The following is a 15325-nucleotide window of genomic DNA, read 5'->3' as shown; positions in this document are numbered from 1 at the left end:
AAGGGCACGTTGACCCGGAAGCCGCATCTCCCTGCCGCAGAGGCACTTCCGGGTTGGCCGTGGGGCGGAAAAGTCCGTTGGCTTCTCTGCACCGTCGGGGCGTGAGCGCTCCCGGGGCTCCGGCCAAACCCGCCTCCCACCAGCGTCAACCTATCAGTAAGTTGCCGTGCCGTGACGACGCAGCGTGTCACCGCGATGACGTCACAGTGACGTCAGGGGGGCCCTCGGCGAAGCCTTGTTAAGTCCTCGGGGGAAGCTACGGCGCCCCGGCCTGACGTCATGCGGGCATGACGTCACTGCCCTGACGTGTGCTCTGCAGTGAGGCTGCCGTAGAGGGGGAGCGCATCGTGTTCCCCTCGAGATCTGCTGGGGGCAGGCGGGGGTTAATTCAGGGAAGCCCCATGGCGGGTGTCCCGCAGGGGGTCGGCCTAGATGATCCCAACCCGTCCCCTCTCCCCAGGGCTCTGCCGTGACATCACGGCGCGTCAGCCTGGCGAGGCCTCGTGGCGTCACAGCGAGCCATCGCTCCCCCGGCCGCCGCGCCCCGTGCCGGCACGGCTCTCTTGGCACTTCGGGGGGCCCTGGCCGTGACCTTTTGGTTTCAGGATTTGTCTGGATTTTGCTTTCTTTTTTATTATGTTCTAAAATGTCACGTGAGCCAGTGATGCGCTTTTAAAACGTAGGCAGAGAAAGGTGCAGCTGCTGTCAGATTTGTTTTAAATTGCAATGTTTTAAAAAAGATACATGAAATGTATCTTTATTTCACACTCAGCCGCTATGGTTGTTATCAGTGACATGGGCACCAGGACAGCATACGGTCTCTAGAGCCGTCTGCCCCTCTTATAAAATGTGAAAGGGGAGAAAGAGAATGGTTAAATCTTACGCCTCAATCCTGTCAACTGATCTGTGCAAACAGGCCCCAGTCATCCTGCAGAGCCCCATTGCCATCCGTACAGCTCCACCGTGGATGGAGGAGTCTGCCTGCACGAATCAGAACGCTCAATTGAAGCCTTAATCTTTGATTCGGGAAAGCAACCAAACACATGCTTAAAATTAAGCACGGATTTATGTGCTTCCCTGAATTGAGATGAATTTAAGAATGTATTGAAGGGCTTTTTCTGAATCAGGGCTTTAGGTGCTGAAGGTCTAATTCAAAGCACATTGAAATCAGTGGGCCTACTGATCAGTATTTTATGCTTGAAACTATGCATATTGATGTGAGAAGTCACACTGATTTCACTAGGACTACTCACATGAGTAGAATTAAGCAAATGCATAAATACATGCAGTGTGGGGCCTTCAAGAGACTCAATTTTCAGTTTACGTAAAGTCGATTTTGAAATCCCCTATAGATTCTAATGTATTGTATCACATTTATCATGTGGAAAAAATGTCTATTGTCATATACTAATTTCAACTTTATTTTTTTCAAAGGTGTATTATAACAAACTACTTGACAGGCTACACAAAGATGATATATACAGTAAGAGAATATTTTCTAGTAATGAAAAAGTAGGTTTGTGGTTTAAGTGAAAACTAAATATTTGTTGTTGTAGATAGGAAAATTCAGAGTTCAAGGCTACCGTCACTTGATGATGACCTGTTCTGTTCATTCCCTCTGGGGCACCTGGCATTGGCCACTGTTGGAAGACAGGATACTGGGCTAGATGGATCTTTGGTCTGACCCAGTATAACCATTCTTATGGCTCAGTAAAGGTTAAATATGTTGATCTTAAGTTCAGGTTCAGACATAAACCATTCCGATTACTACTGTGGATGCTTTCTCTTGCCTTGATTTTAATACTTTCTTGAAGATTTTGTGATGTTTGCACTTTTCATGTTTTATCCTCTTTTTAACTCCATTATCAGTTTCAGAAGCTGTTTTGCATAAATGTGATGGTTGAGTAATATGGATTTAGCAAAACATTCTCTTCCAGCAGTTGACAATGAAAGATCTTTGTCTGCTTAATAACAATGGGTTTGCAAAAGGAAAATGTGACAAACAATTTATAATAAATCAGACCTTCAAGAATTTAATGGTAAAATTCAATGACCCATCACTCCTGATGTTTTATACATTATGCAGATTCATTGCACATATAGGCATTAGCATATGCAATTACTGAAGATAATTAGCTCACTCTTCTGAGGGAAAACGTTGCTAGATATTTCCGGTGTTGAAATAATTGACTTAGGTTTCTAATGTCAGGTTAGAAATAGAGTTAAAAAAACTTGAACATCTAATAATTTAAATTTAATAATTCAAAATGAAGAAATTATCACAAGAAAACCATTGGAGATATTAGAATTATCTCCACTGATTCTCTAAAACATCATTAGACAGGAGATTACAGTGATTTGATATAATAAGATACTCTTTGTGTCTGATTCAATAAGGAAAATAAGGACTTGTTTTCACTGCAGAGTTAACCTGCGTGTTGCCCTTAACTCAGATCCCAACCACATAAAATCGTTAATCCAAGTATGCTGGTGCTTTCATCTTGAGTGGGTTTAGACTATAGCTCAAGTTAGCACAACTCATCAGCTGCTGACACAACCCCTCTGTGAAGCTCCAGTGTTATTTCGCAGTGTGACTGCTCTCACTCTAGCTTGGCTAATTTAAGAGGAGTTAACTCAGTCACTCAAGTTAACTCTGGAGTGAAGATATACCCTAAATCTGCTATCTGAATATATTGTACAGACTGCAGAAATGTATGTTAATGTTGCATTAAGATTAGCATTTTAGACTTTGATCCTTCAGGCACAGGGATGTCCACCTGCACATGCAGTTGTGGGACCTGAAACACTCCGAACTGAGGAAATGTAGAACTTGATTGTCATGTAGTAATTGCAACATGCTCCATTTGCACCTATCAGAACCAAAATTGCCCTCAGATACACCTTCTGTAACTCTCATTGAAGTCAAGTGGAGCTATGTGTATATATCTGGTGGCAGGTTTGAGCCCATTGTGTATAAAAGTTACATTTAACAACGTAACTAACAATCACTGAACAGGTTTCAAAGTGGTAGCCGTGTTAGTCTGTATCAGCAAAAACAACCAGGAGTCCTTGTGGCACCTTAGAGACTAACAAATTTATTTGGGCATAAGCTTTCGTGGGCTAGAACCCACTTCATCGGTGCAGTAAAACGTTATTCACTCAACAGCTTGTGCTGCGTATTTCCATTTTCATAGCCAAGCACTTAGTCAGTTTTGTAACTACACATAGAAATAGCAGCTGAAAAATCACACATAGGGAGTTCAAATTGATATTTATATTTATTATGTGATTCCATAGTCACATAAATAATATCCACTGAAAACTTAATGGGAATATTTTATACTATTCATGTTCCAATGCACACACTCTTTTGTTTGCTTGTTTTCTTTTTTTCATTTCTTATCCTTTATTTTTCTTTCTGGGCTTCAGTCATTCAAAAGTTTATGCAGCACGTGTTTAACTTCATGTACTGTGAGTAATTTTGTTAAAGTCAGTGGGATTGCTCACAGGGTCCCATCCTGCCCCTATTGAAGTCAATGTCAAAACTCTCACTGACATTAGTGATACAGAATCTGGCCTACAGTGTGTAAAGATAAACACAGGTAAGTCTGTGCAGGACCAGGGCCCTAGTTACTATTTTTCAGGAAGGAGGACACACCACTTGTACTGTTCAGATATTTTTGAATGATACTTGCATAGAAAACAAATCTTAAAACCTTTTAAAATAGAAATGTTTTGTTCCTAACTGAAAAATGTGTCCGGATTTTGCTCATACTTTCCAAAAACATTCACCCCTGGAGCATTTTTATCTGAAACTGCTCTAGCTATAATTTTTATAAGCCACTCCTAAGATTACTGTAACTGAAAGAGAGGAAAGAAAAAAATAATTTCCTTTTTTTTCAACCTGTTTACTTTGAGCATTTGACAGCACTTTGCTAATAGTCAATTTCACTGTTTCCCTTGTATTGTCAGGTTTTTTACCCTGTCAGAATGGTCTTTCACACAACAGTAAGAAAAAGAGGGAAATCTTTTTTTAAAAAATAGAAAAAATAAAATAGTAAGGCCACAAAGATTGGCAGTGGAAACGTGTAGTATCTGAAACTATGTTTAACACCTTTTTTGAAATGAACTAGGTTTCCACAACTTTTATTGAATCAGATCTCATATGACAAAACTAGGACTGATGCTGTAAAACCTTAATCGCATGAGTAATGCTTATTCGTGAGAGCATCCTACTCATCTGAGTAAGGGTCTGTAGGCTGCAACCCCTAAGTTGAAATAACATTTAAGTTATGACATGAAAGACAAAGGGTAGGTTAACACTTTGGCCTTCATTCATACTATTGTTCCGTCTTCACCCCACCAAAAAAAAAGAGTGAAAGATTGTGTGTCAATATAAACTTTGAATCTTCTTGCTCTTGTTGTTTCTTTTACATAGAACTGTTTATTTCACTTTATTTCCTGTGGGTTAGGGGGAAGTTTAAAGAAAAAGCAGAACCTCTGTGTTATAAAATAGTGTCTCTCATATTTATACAAGATATGAGAACAGACGTCATGTCACTTGATTAAGTCTGTGTGGAAAATATCCTTCTGAAACTTTGCATTTGTCTTGTACGTATTCAACTTTTTAATTTTTTTTTAAATTGTACCAGTAGTGGTTAGTTCATATTTTGGAATAGTTACTTGCCAAAATATTTTTTTAAATCAAAGTAGTTTTGCAATTATATAAGCACAAAACAAATCTTAAACTCATCAACTTCTAACATTTTTGATTTATATATTTTTAGTTATGTATCCTCAGACATTTAAAAGTATTAAATGACTACTAAACTAAGATGTTTACATGCCAAGTTCAGTCTGAATGTGTTTTCTCAGCTGACATATGGACCCGAGAGAAACAAGATTTTTAACTGTAGTGCTGACAATACTATTTATTTATTTCATTATAAAAGTGAGAGGGTAGTAAAGTTACTTGGTGCTTCAGAGACATAAATAAAAAGGACATGTGCCTTATCCCACACAGCTTACCAGCAAAATAACACCAGATAAACTCAGGACCATGGTAAGGGAAATGCCGTTTGTGGAGTTATTGATTAGAAGTAAAGAGGAAAAAGAATAGCTGAACAAGGAGGATTCGAAGGAACAGAGAGGGCGCCTGGCAGATGGGGGCAGATAGATGTGCCATGGGTAAGGTGGTTAGAGAAAGCACAAAGGTGAGAGGAGAAAAAGGAGAGCAAGGCAAGATGATTGGGGAAAGCATCAGGAACAAGAAAGAGAGTAGGGGGAAATGAAAAGGGAGATGAAAGAGGGATCCAAGGTATTAAATAGCTTCATAGATCCAGTATGTGCAACAGTGTGCCTTTGGGGCTGAGTAAAGTCCCTGGAAAAGCCCCCTGGACAGCCTGCTCTAGCTCCAGCAGAACTGGATCAGCACCAGTTTCTTTCCATAAATGCCTTCCCAGAGATGCCACTGGTGGAATGCAGCTAACTAGGAAGCTCTATTCCTTGTCAGCTTGCCTGTGGGAAATGGGTTCTGCTCAGTAGCGTGGCACTAATCGAGTTCCTTCCACAGCTGCCGGCCTCATCCTAAAGGAAGAAATAAGAAATGAGACATGCAGAAAAAAGAATGGGGAGGAGAGACAGGCTCGGTGCCATTCAGTGGATTTACACAGAAACAACAGTTGGGGCCTACTCTAATTCCACCTCAGGTTTAGACATGCCAGTCAGCTGAACCTTGAAAGAGAGTCAAACAACAATACTGTTTTTTCTAATTAGCTGATTTTTGGCAACAGCAACCAATAATGGGACAAAGTTATCTTGTCAAATTAGAAATCTGGATTGTCCTTGGGCAAATAACCTTTAATAAAAAATTCTTAGCTGGCATAGTATGTGGTAAATGAATTTCCTAATTCCTGGATGTGATTAATTAATCTATTCTATAAAGGAGTTAAAGAGCAAAAAATAGGTGCATTCATTTGTAGAGTAATCCTTTGTGCCGTGATCCTATTCCTCTGTGGTATGTTAAAGTACTATAAGCAGTGTCAACTAGTAATGTCAAAATGATGAAAAAAACGTATCAAGTGCCTGCTGCCTTATTTATAAAAAGCATATAGATGAATTACTTAATCCTTTGTACTGTCCTAGTTATGAAATAGAACCCTGCTGGTATGTGTTATTGGTAGAAGAACAACAGACTATAAAGATTGAAGTCAGATATTCAACAGGGTGAAGTAAGATATTCATTAAGATACCAAGGTATTTTAGTTTGGGTTTTTCCCATCATAAATTGGTTTTCATTGCCATGGGACAGTCTAGAAGGAATGATGAGTCTAAAGAACATTTACTAGATCAGAAATATTCTCTGGTCAGGTTTCATGAAAATTATATACAAATGTAAACCTTTCTCATGCCAACTCATTCTTGGAGTTCAGTGTATTTACTGAAATGTTTTGCTTCTTGGTTGTCGGTGGAAAAAAACTGATATATACCAGAAGCATTGATAGTGGTCTTTTATTCTAATGCCATCCATTATCTTGTGCACACCTTCATTTTAAAAATTGTGGGTCCTGTCCTTAGTCAAAATACCCCCTGAAGCACTAGGAGATGCAGAGCAGAATTTGGCACTTGTAGCTTTTAGAGCACTTTGAAGATGAAAAACATACTGTAAGTGCTAAATAGTAGTAGCCATTAGTGCAATATTTTCAGCATCAAATTACGGTAAAAATGTGGAGTCTGATAATGTGGCAGCAAGAAAAGTTGTCATGAAGAAGAACAGTTCGATGTTAAGGGCCAGATTTCAGAAGTAACTTTCCATTTTGTACCCACAAATCATTGCAGATACAGTTTTCCAGGAACAAAAAATTGTGGGTGCATTTTATAGCACTTAGGCATCTAACTACTGATTGTACCTGCAAATCAGGTAATTATTTGTCTCAGGGCTATAAAATGCACCCACAGTTATCTGTAGGTACAGAACAAGAGGCTGAGTAGATACCCTTTGGAAAATCAGGACTTGAAATCACTTGTTTTTTAAAATTACATTTTCATCCTTCATCTTCCCCGTGTTGTGAAAACTGTTTTTCTTTGCCATACACACAGTCCACATTTTGATCCCAATGGGAGCAACGCATTTCCAATCTGTTAATCACTTTGGCCCTTTTGTTACATTCTTTTTGCCCCTAATGCCTAGCCTCCCTGAGATGTCTTATTTTGGAGGGGAGAACAAGTGTACATCTGAAGTGACTGGAGTACTGATCATGCTAATATCTTCTTACCCTCATCCCTTTGGCATGCTCTGAGCTCATCTCTGATGCCAAACCCCTCAGCTGACAGTTTAAATTATTTTAGTCTGAAATCTGTTTACTGGAAATGAGATTTGAAAACCACGTAAGCTTGGTATTATTAACAAACCTAATTCTCTTTTTTTTTTTTTCACAGTTGGATTTCCCATTTTCACTACTAATATCGATGGTCTTGAAAGTGCACTGGGATTCAGATGTTTCCAAGAAACTCTCTGTCAATGAACAACTCAAGACCCTCCTCACTGATCTCGGTTTAATGCAGACAGCTTGATATCACGCATCCTGCTCCTTACTCCAAGTTAAATGAAAAAACCATTTTCTCTAATCTTCCATGAATCTCAGTTGTTGCCTGTTAGTTTTGATTGTTAGTGCGGGTCTGCCTGCTGCTTTTGCCCTGGAAAATGTAGCTTCTAACAGGACAATTACACCTGGGTCAAGATCCATTTCTCTGACTGCTTCACTTCATCCAGTCTTCCGAGTCGTGGCAAATTCTCCAGCACATCATGATATCATAGCAAAGGAGGGGACCAGTGCTTTAATTGAATGTAAACTGAACATCAGCCAGTATGAATTTATCCTTTGGTACAATTCAAAAGGACAGCTGCTCAATGAAAGAGATGAAGGTAAGCTCTGCTACTATCTTAGATGGTATCTGAACACTTCACCATCTTTAACATATTTATCTTCACAACCCTCGTGAGAGGTTTATCCTCCTTTTACACATGGGGCACTGAGGCACAGAGAGACTAAGTGTTTTGCCCAAGGTCACGTAGGAAACCTGTGGTGGAGCAGGGAACTGAACCCAAGTCCCAGGCTAGTGCCCTATCCACTGGCCCACCCTTTTTGCTCTGATGCTTAATCTTGTAGAGCTGAACTGTTTTGCTTCAAAGGTACATAATTAAAGATCCAGAGAATCAGCTTCATAACTGATTTTTTATTTTGTCCTGCTCTTTACATCTTAGGAGCATACATTAAAAAATAATTTTCCTCAAATTGTGACCTTTTCTAGCTGGCAAACTATTCTCATGCTTTCTCGGCCTTTTTAAAGGCGAGAGATTATTTGATTAAATTTACTTCCTGGTTTATGCGCCAGCAACTCTGTGGAAATCAACAGGATGTTTAACTGCTCAGGGAATGGTTTTGCTAGTTAACCATTACTACAGAGGGAGATGCACTCTCTTAGCCCATTAAGTGCTTAATTTTAAAAAAGAAAAAAGTAATACTGTTTATAGAATCTGGGGAACAGTCTTCATTAGATAACAAGTTTTAAGTTAGGTCAAATTGTGAACCTGAGCTACCTGACAGTATCCTCTTAATGCTATGCATATTAATTTGGGGTATTATCCAGCTTATGTGCAGCTAAAATAATCTTTAGATGCCATCTGGAAATTTAATTGAAAGCAGCGTAAATGAAGAGAATGAGTTATGAAAACAATGTGTCCTCCCCAATTTAGTAAATATGTAGGAAATTGCCTGTGAAGCCAGCATTATTATTATTAATTTATTTTTTACCAAGAGTTTTCAGTCGGTAGAAGAAGCACAGTTGTGTAGTGGTTAAAGCAAAAGACTGGGTCTCCAGGGATGGGTTTTAACACCAGCTGAGCTACTTAGGGTATGTCTACACTGCACACTAAACACAGGCTCTGACTCGAGCCCAAGCCCCTCTCCTGTCCACACTCAGTTCAGTCTGACTCTGGTCAGCAGCACTCAGGGTCCAGGTGCTAGGACCTTGTTGGGTGTGGGGGGAGTCAGAATCAAAGTACAAGCCCCACTGGGACTTGTATCCAAGGCCTATCATTTTGCAGTGTGGATGCAGGTCAAGTCACAGACCCAAGTCAGAAGGTCTGCGCAGTGCAATATGGAGGCGTTGGTACGGCTGTGAGAGACAGGCCAGCAATTGTTAACCCAGGTGTTCAATGCAGTGTGGATGCTCAAGCATGGGCTTGGAAACACCGAGTCCACAAGCCCAGGTCCCACAGACCTGGGCTTAGTGTGCAGTGTATAAATGTACCCTTACTGACTATGTGACGTTTACCATGGCTCACTTAACTTTTGCCTCAGTCAATCCACATGGAAAATTGGACGTTATAATTATATAGAGCAGTAAATAAACACAGCACCGTACAGTGGGCAAAATGTGCTAAACAAATACTGGAATCCGTGCCCCAAAGAGCTGTCGGTCTAAAGGCACAGCCGCTCTGTACGGAACAATACAAAATGGAACAAAGAGTGGGATGCGAGCAAAATCTTACGGTAGAAAAGTACACCAGAGCCTCGCTAGAACGCGCGTCTATATAGTGCAAATTCACATATAATACAATTGCGGCCATGGATCCCAAATTTAATTACTTTAATTGCAATTCATTTTAACACGGTCCACACTATAACGCAGTCCCGCGCATGGATCCCAAATCCCACATTCTGTCAAGGGTCCGGTGTACTTATAGCACCTGAGTTGTAAATTCAGGCTAAACAAGCTACAGAACAAAATCTCCACCACATCAGGTATGATCATTGAGGAATCTTTGTATTATGTTACAGATGCAGTACTTCGTGCCAAGGCCTGTATCTCAATAAAGGAGTAAGCACAATTTGTTACGTTTTCTTAATTCTCTTTGTCTCATTACTACACTTGTTTCTTTTGGATCTTTAGGTGGAAGATGGTTGATCACTGACCGAATCCTTAACATTACCAGTGTAACTTTTGGTGACCGCGGGCGGTACACCTGTGCAGCCACTAATCGTAATGGCACCTCCTTCTACACAGTCACCCTGAGGGTTATCTTCACATCCGGGGACATGAGCATCTACTACATGATTGTGTGTCTGGTTGCCTTCACAATCATCCTCATTTTAAACATCACCCGTCTGTGTATGATGAGCAGCCACCTCCGCAAGACAGAGAAGGCCATCAATGAATTCTTCAGGACAGAAGGGGCTGAGAAGCTTCAGAAAGCCTTTGAGATCGCCAAGCGCATTCCTATCATCACATCTGCCAAAACGTTAGAGCTGGCCAAAGTCACCCAGTTTAAGACCATGGAATTTGCTCGATACATTGAAGAGCTTGCTAGAAGCATCCCCCTCCCACCTTTGATCCTGAACTGTAGGGCATTCATGGAGGAGATCTTCGAAGCAGTGCGAGTTGATGATCCTGATGAAGTTGGTGAGGAAACCAAACAGACCCAAGCCCTTGCTACCCAAGATACGATCTACCCCATCAACCCAGAGCTCAAGCGCAGTAATTCACCAGCAGGGGACTCGGATGATGGCTCCATGAATGAGCAGGGTCAAGAAATAGCAGTTCAGGTATCGGTCCACCTTCAGTCAGAAATACAAAGCATTGACACTGTTTCCCATGACAGCTGCCATACTGTACCTTCCGAAGAAGAGGTCTGCTGAATCCAGCGAGGTGGGATTATTAAAGCTGCGTCTGATTTCTGTAGGGTGTCGAGAAAAAAGGAACTCTAGTCAAATGTGCACAAGAAATAATGAATCTTTTTCCAGAATATGAGGTGCCAAAACTTTACCTAAATCTGTGCGTTTCCTCATCTATGTTTCTCAGTGCCGATCTATAGATTTAAGCCTGCTTAGATGAGGCCATTTAGAATACTCCTTCGCAACAATTTTGTAAAGCAAACTTACTCCACTGGAAGCATTTCACAAACGGGATAATTCACACTCAATTTCTTGGTCACCTCAGTTACTGTATCAGAGGTGGCTAAATTGAGCTAAACACGTGCCATAGGATCCTTTCCTTTGTGAACTGTTTCTTCATATACACAAAGAAATCTGAATTCTTTCAGATTCAAGTCTGCCTGCATTATTGTCCTGATGATTTGAGAGGTGTGCTCTTTTTGAGTTGCCTCTTGATGTGTGCAGCCCATCAAAACTATGGGCTTCGGCAAATCTGCTTTGTGTATTTTGCTTTTGTGTTGCCATCAAAACATACTGTACTTAGAATAAGGAATAGTGCCAGACTGTGCATCTGGATTAAATTAATTGTCATAGTTTCAAAGCAATTTATGGAATAACCAGGGCTCTAAGGTTTTAATGATTCTGCAGAAACTTACCAAAACGCCATTGTAGCGTATGGAAAATTAAATCTTGATTTTGACATAATCAGCACCATGGTTAAATGACCAATATTGGTAGATGCCGTACCCTGTTTCTGTTTTACATGGCAGGACAGGAAGGCAGCTCTGCTGGTATTATCTGTCCATGAACCTTATTGACTTTACTCACTGCAGAAAATCCAAAGGATTGTGGTGTATTTGACATTGCCGTGGGCAAGGGATGACGAGTTGGTTGTCCTAAAAAAAAAAAAAAATCTAGAGATCAAATGTCTCAGGCAGTTGTTTCTAAACAACATTAACAAGAAAAGTGGGGGGAACTTAGGGCCAGATTCTTAGCTGTGGATAGTTATGGCTAGTTATGGCTCCCTGGTTCTGCTATCTGCCAGTCGCAAGTCACTGGAGTGCAGTACCCGTCTGGCCATGCCCTCTTCCATTTCTAGCAAGCCCCATGGTAAGAGCTGCAAGGAGATGTAGCACAGGAGCTGACCACACATTGCCCTGTGCTAGTTAGGGACTCTCCTGTGCCAGGAGATTCCTCAGAGGAGGAGATCCAATCCCTAGGGACTAGCATGTAGAAGAGACTCTGACCCCTAGTTTCGCTTTTTGGTGCTGATCTTTTCCTTTTTTTTTATTTTGTATTTCTTATTTTTTATGTAACATTTATAAGTGTATCACTTTAATCACACTTTATTTCCAGTTGCGATTTAAATGTATGTAAGGCTTGTAAGCACTCCACAAATTATTTTCTTACAACTGTTGGGAGCATATTGCCATATAATTTTAACAACTTAGCAACAGGAGCACCGCTTAGCTTCCCACATCTCTTTCTTTGCTTCCTATTTTTGAAAGGTGACTTGAACTAGTGGTTTCCGGAGGAAACATTCAAGATTTTTCAGAGGTTTTCAGGTTACGTTTACAGGGGTGGCGGTGGATGACAAACAGATATAGGAGTGCCATTCTACAAAGCAGAGGAATCTGCAGTAATACAGCCTTGTAATAAATGGCATGAGTAAATCATATTTACGTGTCAGTATTAGAGACCGAGAGGGTGAAGCATTTTTAAGTTCTTTCCCGAGACGCTTCTGAAGTCAAACACAAGCAACGCAGGTCTAGCAGAGCTTGTCTTCACTGAGAGGCCTGTGTTTATCAGGAACATAGGAATTGCTGACTGGATCAGCCCAGTGATCCATCTATTCCAGTCTCCTGTTTCTGACAGGTGGCTGTGCTTCAGAGGAATAGATCTGGAATAACCTGTCCTTCGTGATAGATTCTTCTTCACGCTCATATAGCTAGAGGTTGTGTATGCTCCTCTTCATCTTAAGGGTTTATATTCCTCTCTTGGCTCTTTGTTTATTCTTAAATAGTCATGGTTATAACTCTGGATATTTTTGTTAGTCAGATAAATGGCCAGTCCTTTTTTGCATCCTGCTAAACCGCTGGCCTCAGTGATTCCTGGCGGCAGTGATTCTGCAGGCTAACGGTGCATTCTGGTGAAAAGAATTTCCTTTGGTCGAGTTTGAATGTCATAGCTCAAAGATGTTACGGCCAGAAGGGGTAATCGTGTAGTCTGACCTTGTACATCCCCCAGGCCATAGGATTTCCACTTGGCCATGCCCCTCTGTCAAACTGTCACACTACATATGGTGGCGGCATCCTTGATGTTTTTGTCCCCATGTTATAAATGCAATTTGGAGATGGAACCATAAAATCAAGGCTTCTTTTAAATACTTCCAAACCAGCAGACACGCAATAATGATTGACAGATGTCTCATCAAAAATGGCAGCTTGCATGCAACAAAATGACGCTGGAGCTATATGCGATCAGTGTAAGAGAACAGCTCCCGATTTAACTGAATCTGTTCTGTAATTTGTATAGTTTAGGTAGATAACACTGCGTTCTTAATAAACCAAGTCTGTATTTGCCTATCTAGCTGTTTCATCTGGTGTCTGAGTAGCAGAGAGAAAGGACTTGTTCCATTAGGCCAGAAAATACAGAAATGATGTGCTGGATAGTTTGTTTATTTTTAAATTCCAAAATCAAGTGGTCAGTTTGCCATAGTAATAAGTCATTTCATTTCTGGGAGAGAGGCTGTTTTGTAGGATTTTCAGTACATAAGTAGTATTTATGAAGTGTAGGGCCCAATCTTGTTTCCACTGAACTTCATCAGAGCAGGGTTGGAACCTTAATATGACATCAACGAGTGTATTGAACAGATTCCTATGACACTGGGAACCAGGATGATGTAGAACCCATAATTTCCAAATAATGAACCCTAACATAGTGGTTTCCAAACAGGTTGACCTATTGCTCCCATGTTAGTGATATCTGTTACTGCTTGAATTTTTTGATACATCTAACTAAAATTTATTTTGGAAAGATTACTCAAACATCGTCGGGGTGGGGGGGGTTAAACTCCTTGTAAAAAAATGCATGTTTTTTCTTGGCTTCAGCTAATGTCTCTGACAATCACAAGGCTGTTTTATCTTCTCTTCTGAACCTCAATTTGTTTTTTGTACTGTAAACTCTACTCGTTAGCCAAGATTGTATTTACAAGTAACTTTGTTTTGGTTATTTGTATTCTGTAGAGTGTAATGTGACTGTGTTATATAACAACATTATGAGTCATACTTTCATAAAATTAATTGGTAGATTGTCAGAATAAATTTAGCAAAAAAACCTGTGAGTTTTATCATCTCTTTAAATTCTCTTGCATCAGACAGGGGGAAAGAGGGGCTCTCCATAAAGAGTTAATAAACAGCTGTCTTTAGCTAATGCCAGCAAAGCTGTTAGGCAAACTGGTAAAGGTTGCCTGTGTATCTGATTATCTGCAAGACAATTTGTGCCATAACATCTTTGATTTGTCATTTTATAATGTCCTAGAGTCCCCATGGCCATCTGTAACGATTCTTACCAGCTGCGTCAACAGATGGCTGTAGAACAGCAGCCCTGACATGATTTCAACAGGGTCTTTGGTTTCTTTATTGCTTCTTATCGCAAGCTAAAACAGCTGTTACCAATTGCAGTCCTTGCCTCCTCAAACCTATATGTGCTGACCCACACCTGTAGAGACAATTGTTCTGTTCTCCTGTATTTATTCTAATCTGTTTAGTTTTTGGGAGGCTTTTTCCTATGGTTTGACACAGCTTCCCTTCTACAGAAGGAGACACGTAACTAATACCAGACAAGTCTATAGCTGGACTAATTAAAACTTCAAGGGACAGATTCTGCCTTGCCATGCCAGCGAGCAGTGGGGGTGCATAAAAAGTCTTCCCCTCACTTGCTCAGCTCACATAGGGCCTGGCAGACTCCCAGTTCCTGCATTGAGAGAAGTGCAGGGGCTGCTTCCTCCTTACATTTCTTGAGACAGAGAGGAAGCAGGACTATGACTCCGCCCTCCCTATTTGCGGGCCAGCATGCAGGGTGGGAAGTTATCTGCATCCATAAAGCGGTGTAGCAGTGTGCACACAGTTTTTGCATGCCCTGAAGTTTCAGGTGCTCCCTGCGGGGTAGTGTAGCGTGAACTGTACAAACCAGCACTGAGTAGAAATGCAGTCAGATCTATCATCGACGTTTTAAATGCAAACTGTAGAGCAAATCACACTCTCGTGGACACCGGGGCAACCTTATTAAAGTCAGTGGAGTTGCACAAGTGTAAATGAGAGAAGAATTTGACCATCTGTTTTGATCACAATGTTCTAAAAGTTAGGTTCCAATTGTCAATTTCTGCATGTGTAGAACAGGGGAATTCAATCCAAAGCCTTCTCCACCTGCAATGTGGATTTTACTGTGTGGATCTGGCAGCTGAAGGAGTAACAAATCCACACTCATCAGGGCTGGGGTCAGTGTTCAGTCAGTAACTGACTTCTAGCCCTGTATTTGGGGCTACACTTGAATGTATGTTGCTGGTTCAAGACACACTGTACTAGCAGTCAAACACAAAAGATTTTGTT

At 40.8% G+C, this 15325-nt stretch overlaps 1 protein-coding gene across 2 annotated transcripts; it reads left to right on the top strand.

Annotated features, from left to right (window-relative positions):
• The first annotated feature begins 40 nt into the window (after window positions 1-40).
• MFAP3 (microfibril associated protein 3) lies at window positions 41-14063 on the top strand. 2 transcript variants are annotated; one of them, XM_048859865.2, is made up of 4 exons: window positions 41-156; window positions 1435-1483; window positions 7438-7924; window positions 9955-14063. In XM_048859865.2, exons 3-4 carry the CDS (start codon window positions 7633-7635, stop codon window positions 10698-10700), a joined length of 1038 nt encoding a protein of 345 aa, XP_048715822.1. In that variant the 5' UTR covers window positions 41-156; window positions 1435-1483; window positions 7438-7632; the 3' UTR covers window positions 10701-14063. The 2 variants fall into 2 exon arrangements, with proteins under 2 accessions (XP_048715822.1, XP_048715821.1); XM_048859864.2 differs by lacking the exon at window positions 1435-1483.
• Window positions 14064-15325: the final 1262 nt, after the last annotated feature.

Source organism: Caretta caretta, chromosome 8 (genome assembly GCF_965140235.1).
Source record: "Caretta caretta isolate rCarCar2 chromosome 8, rCarCar1.hap1, whole genome shotgun sequence".
NCBI classification, from domain to species: Eukaryota; Metazoa; Chordata; order Testudines; family Cheloniidae; genus Caretta; species Caretta caretta.
This window is presented reverse-complemented; position numbering and strand designations above follow the sequence as displayed.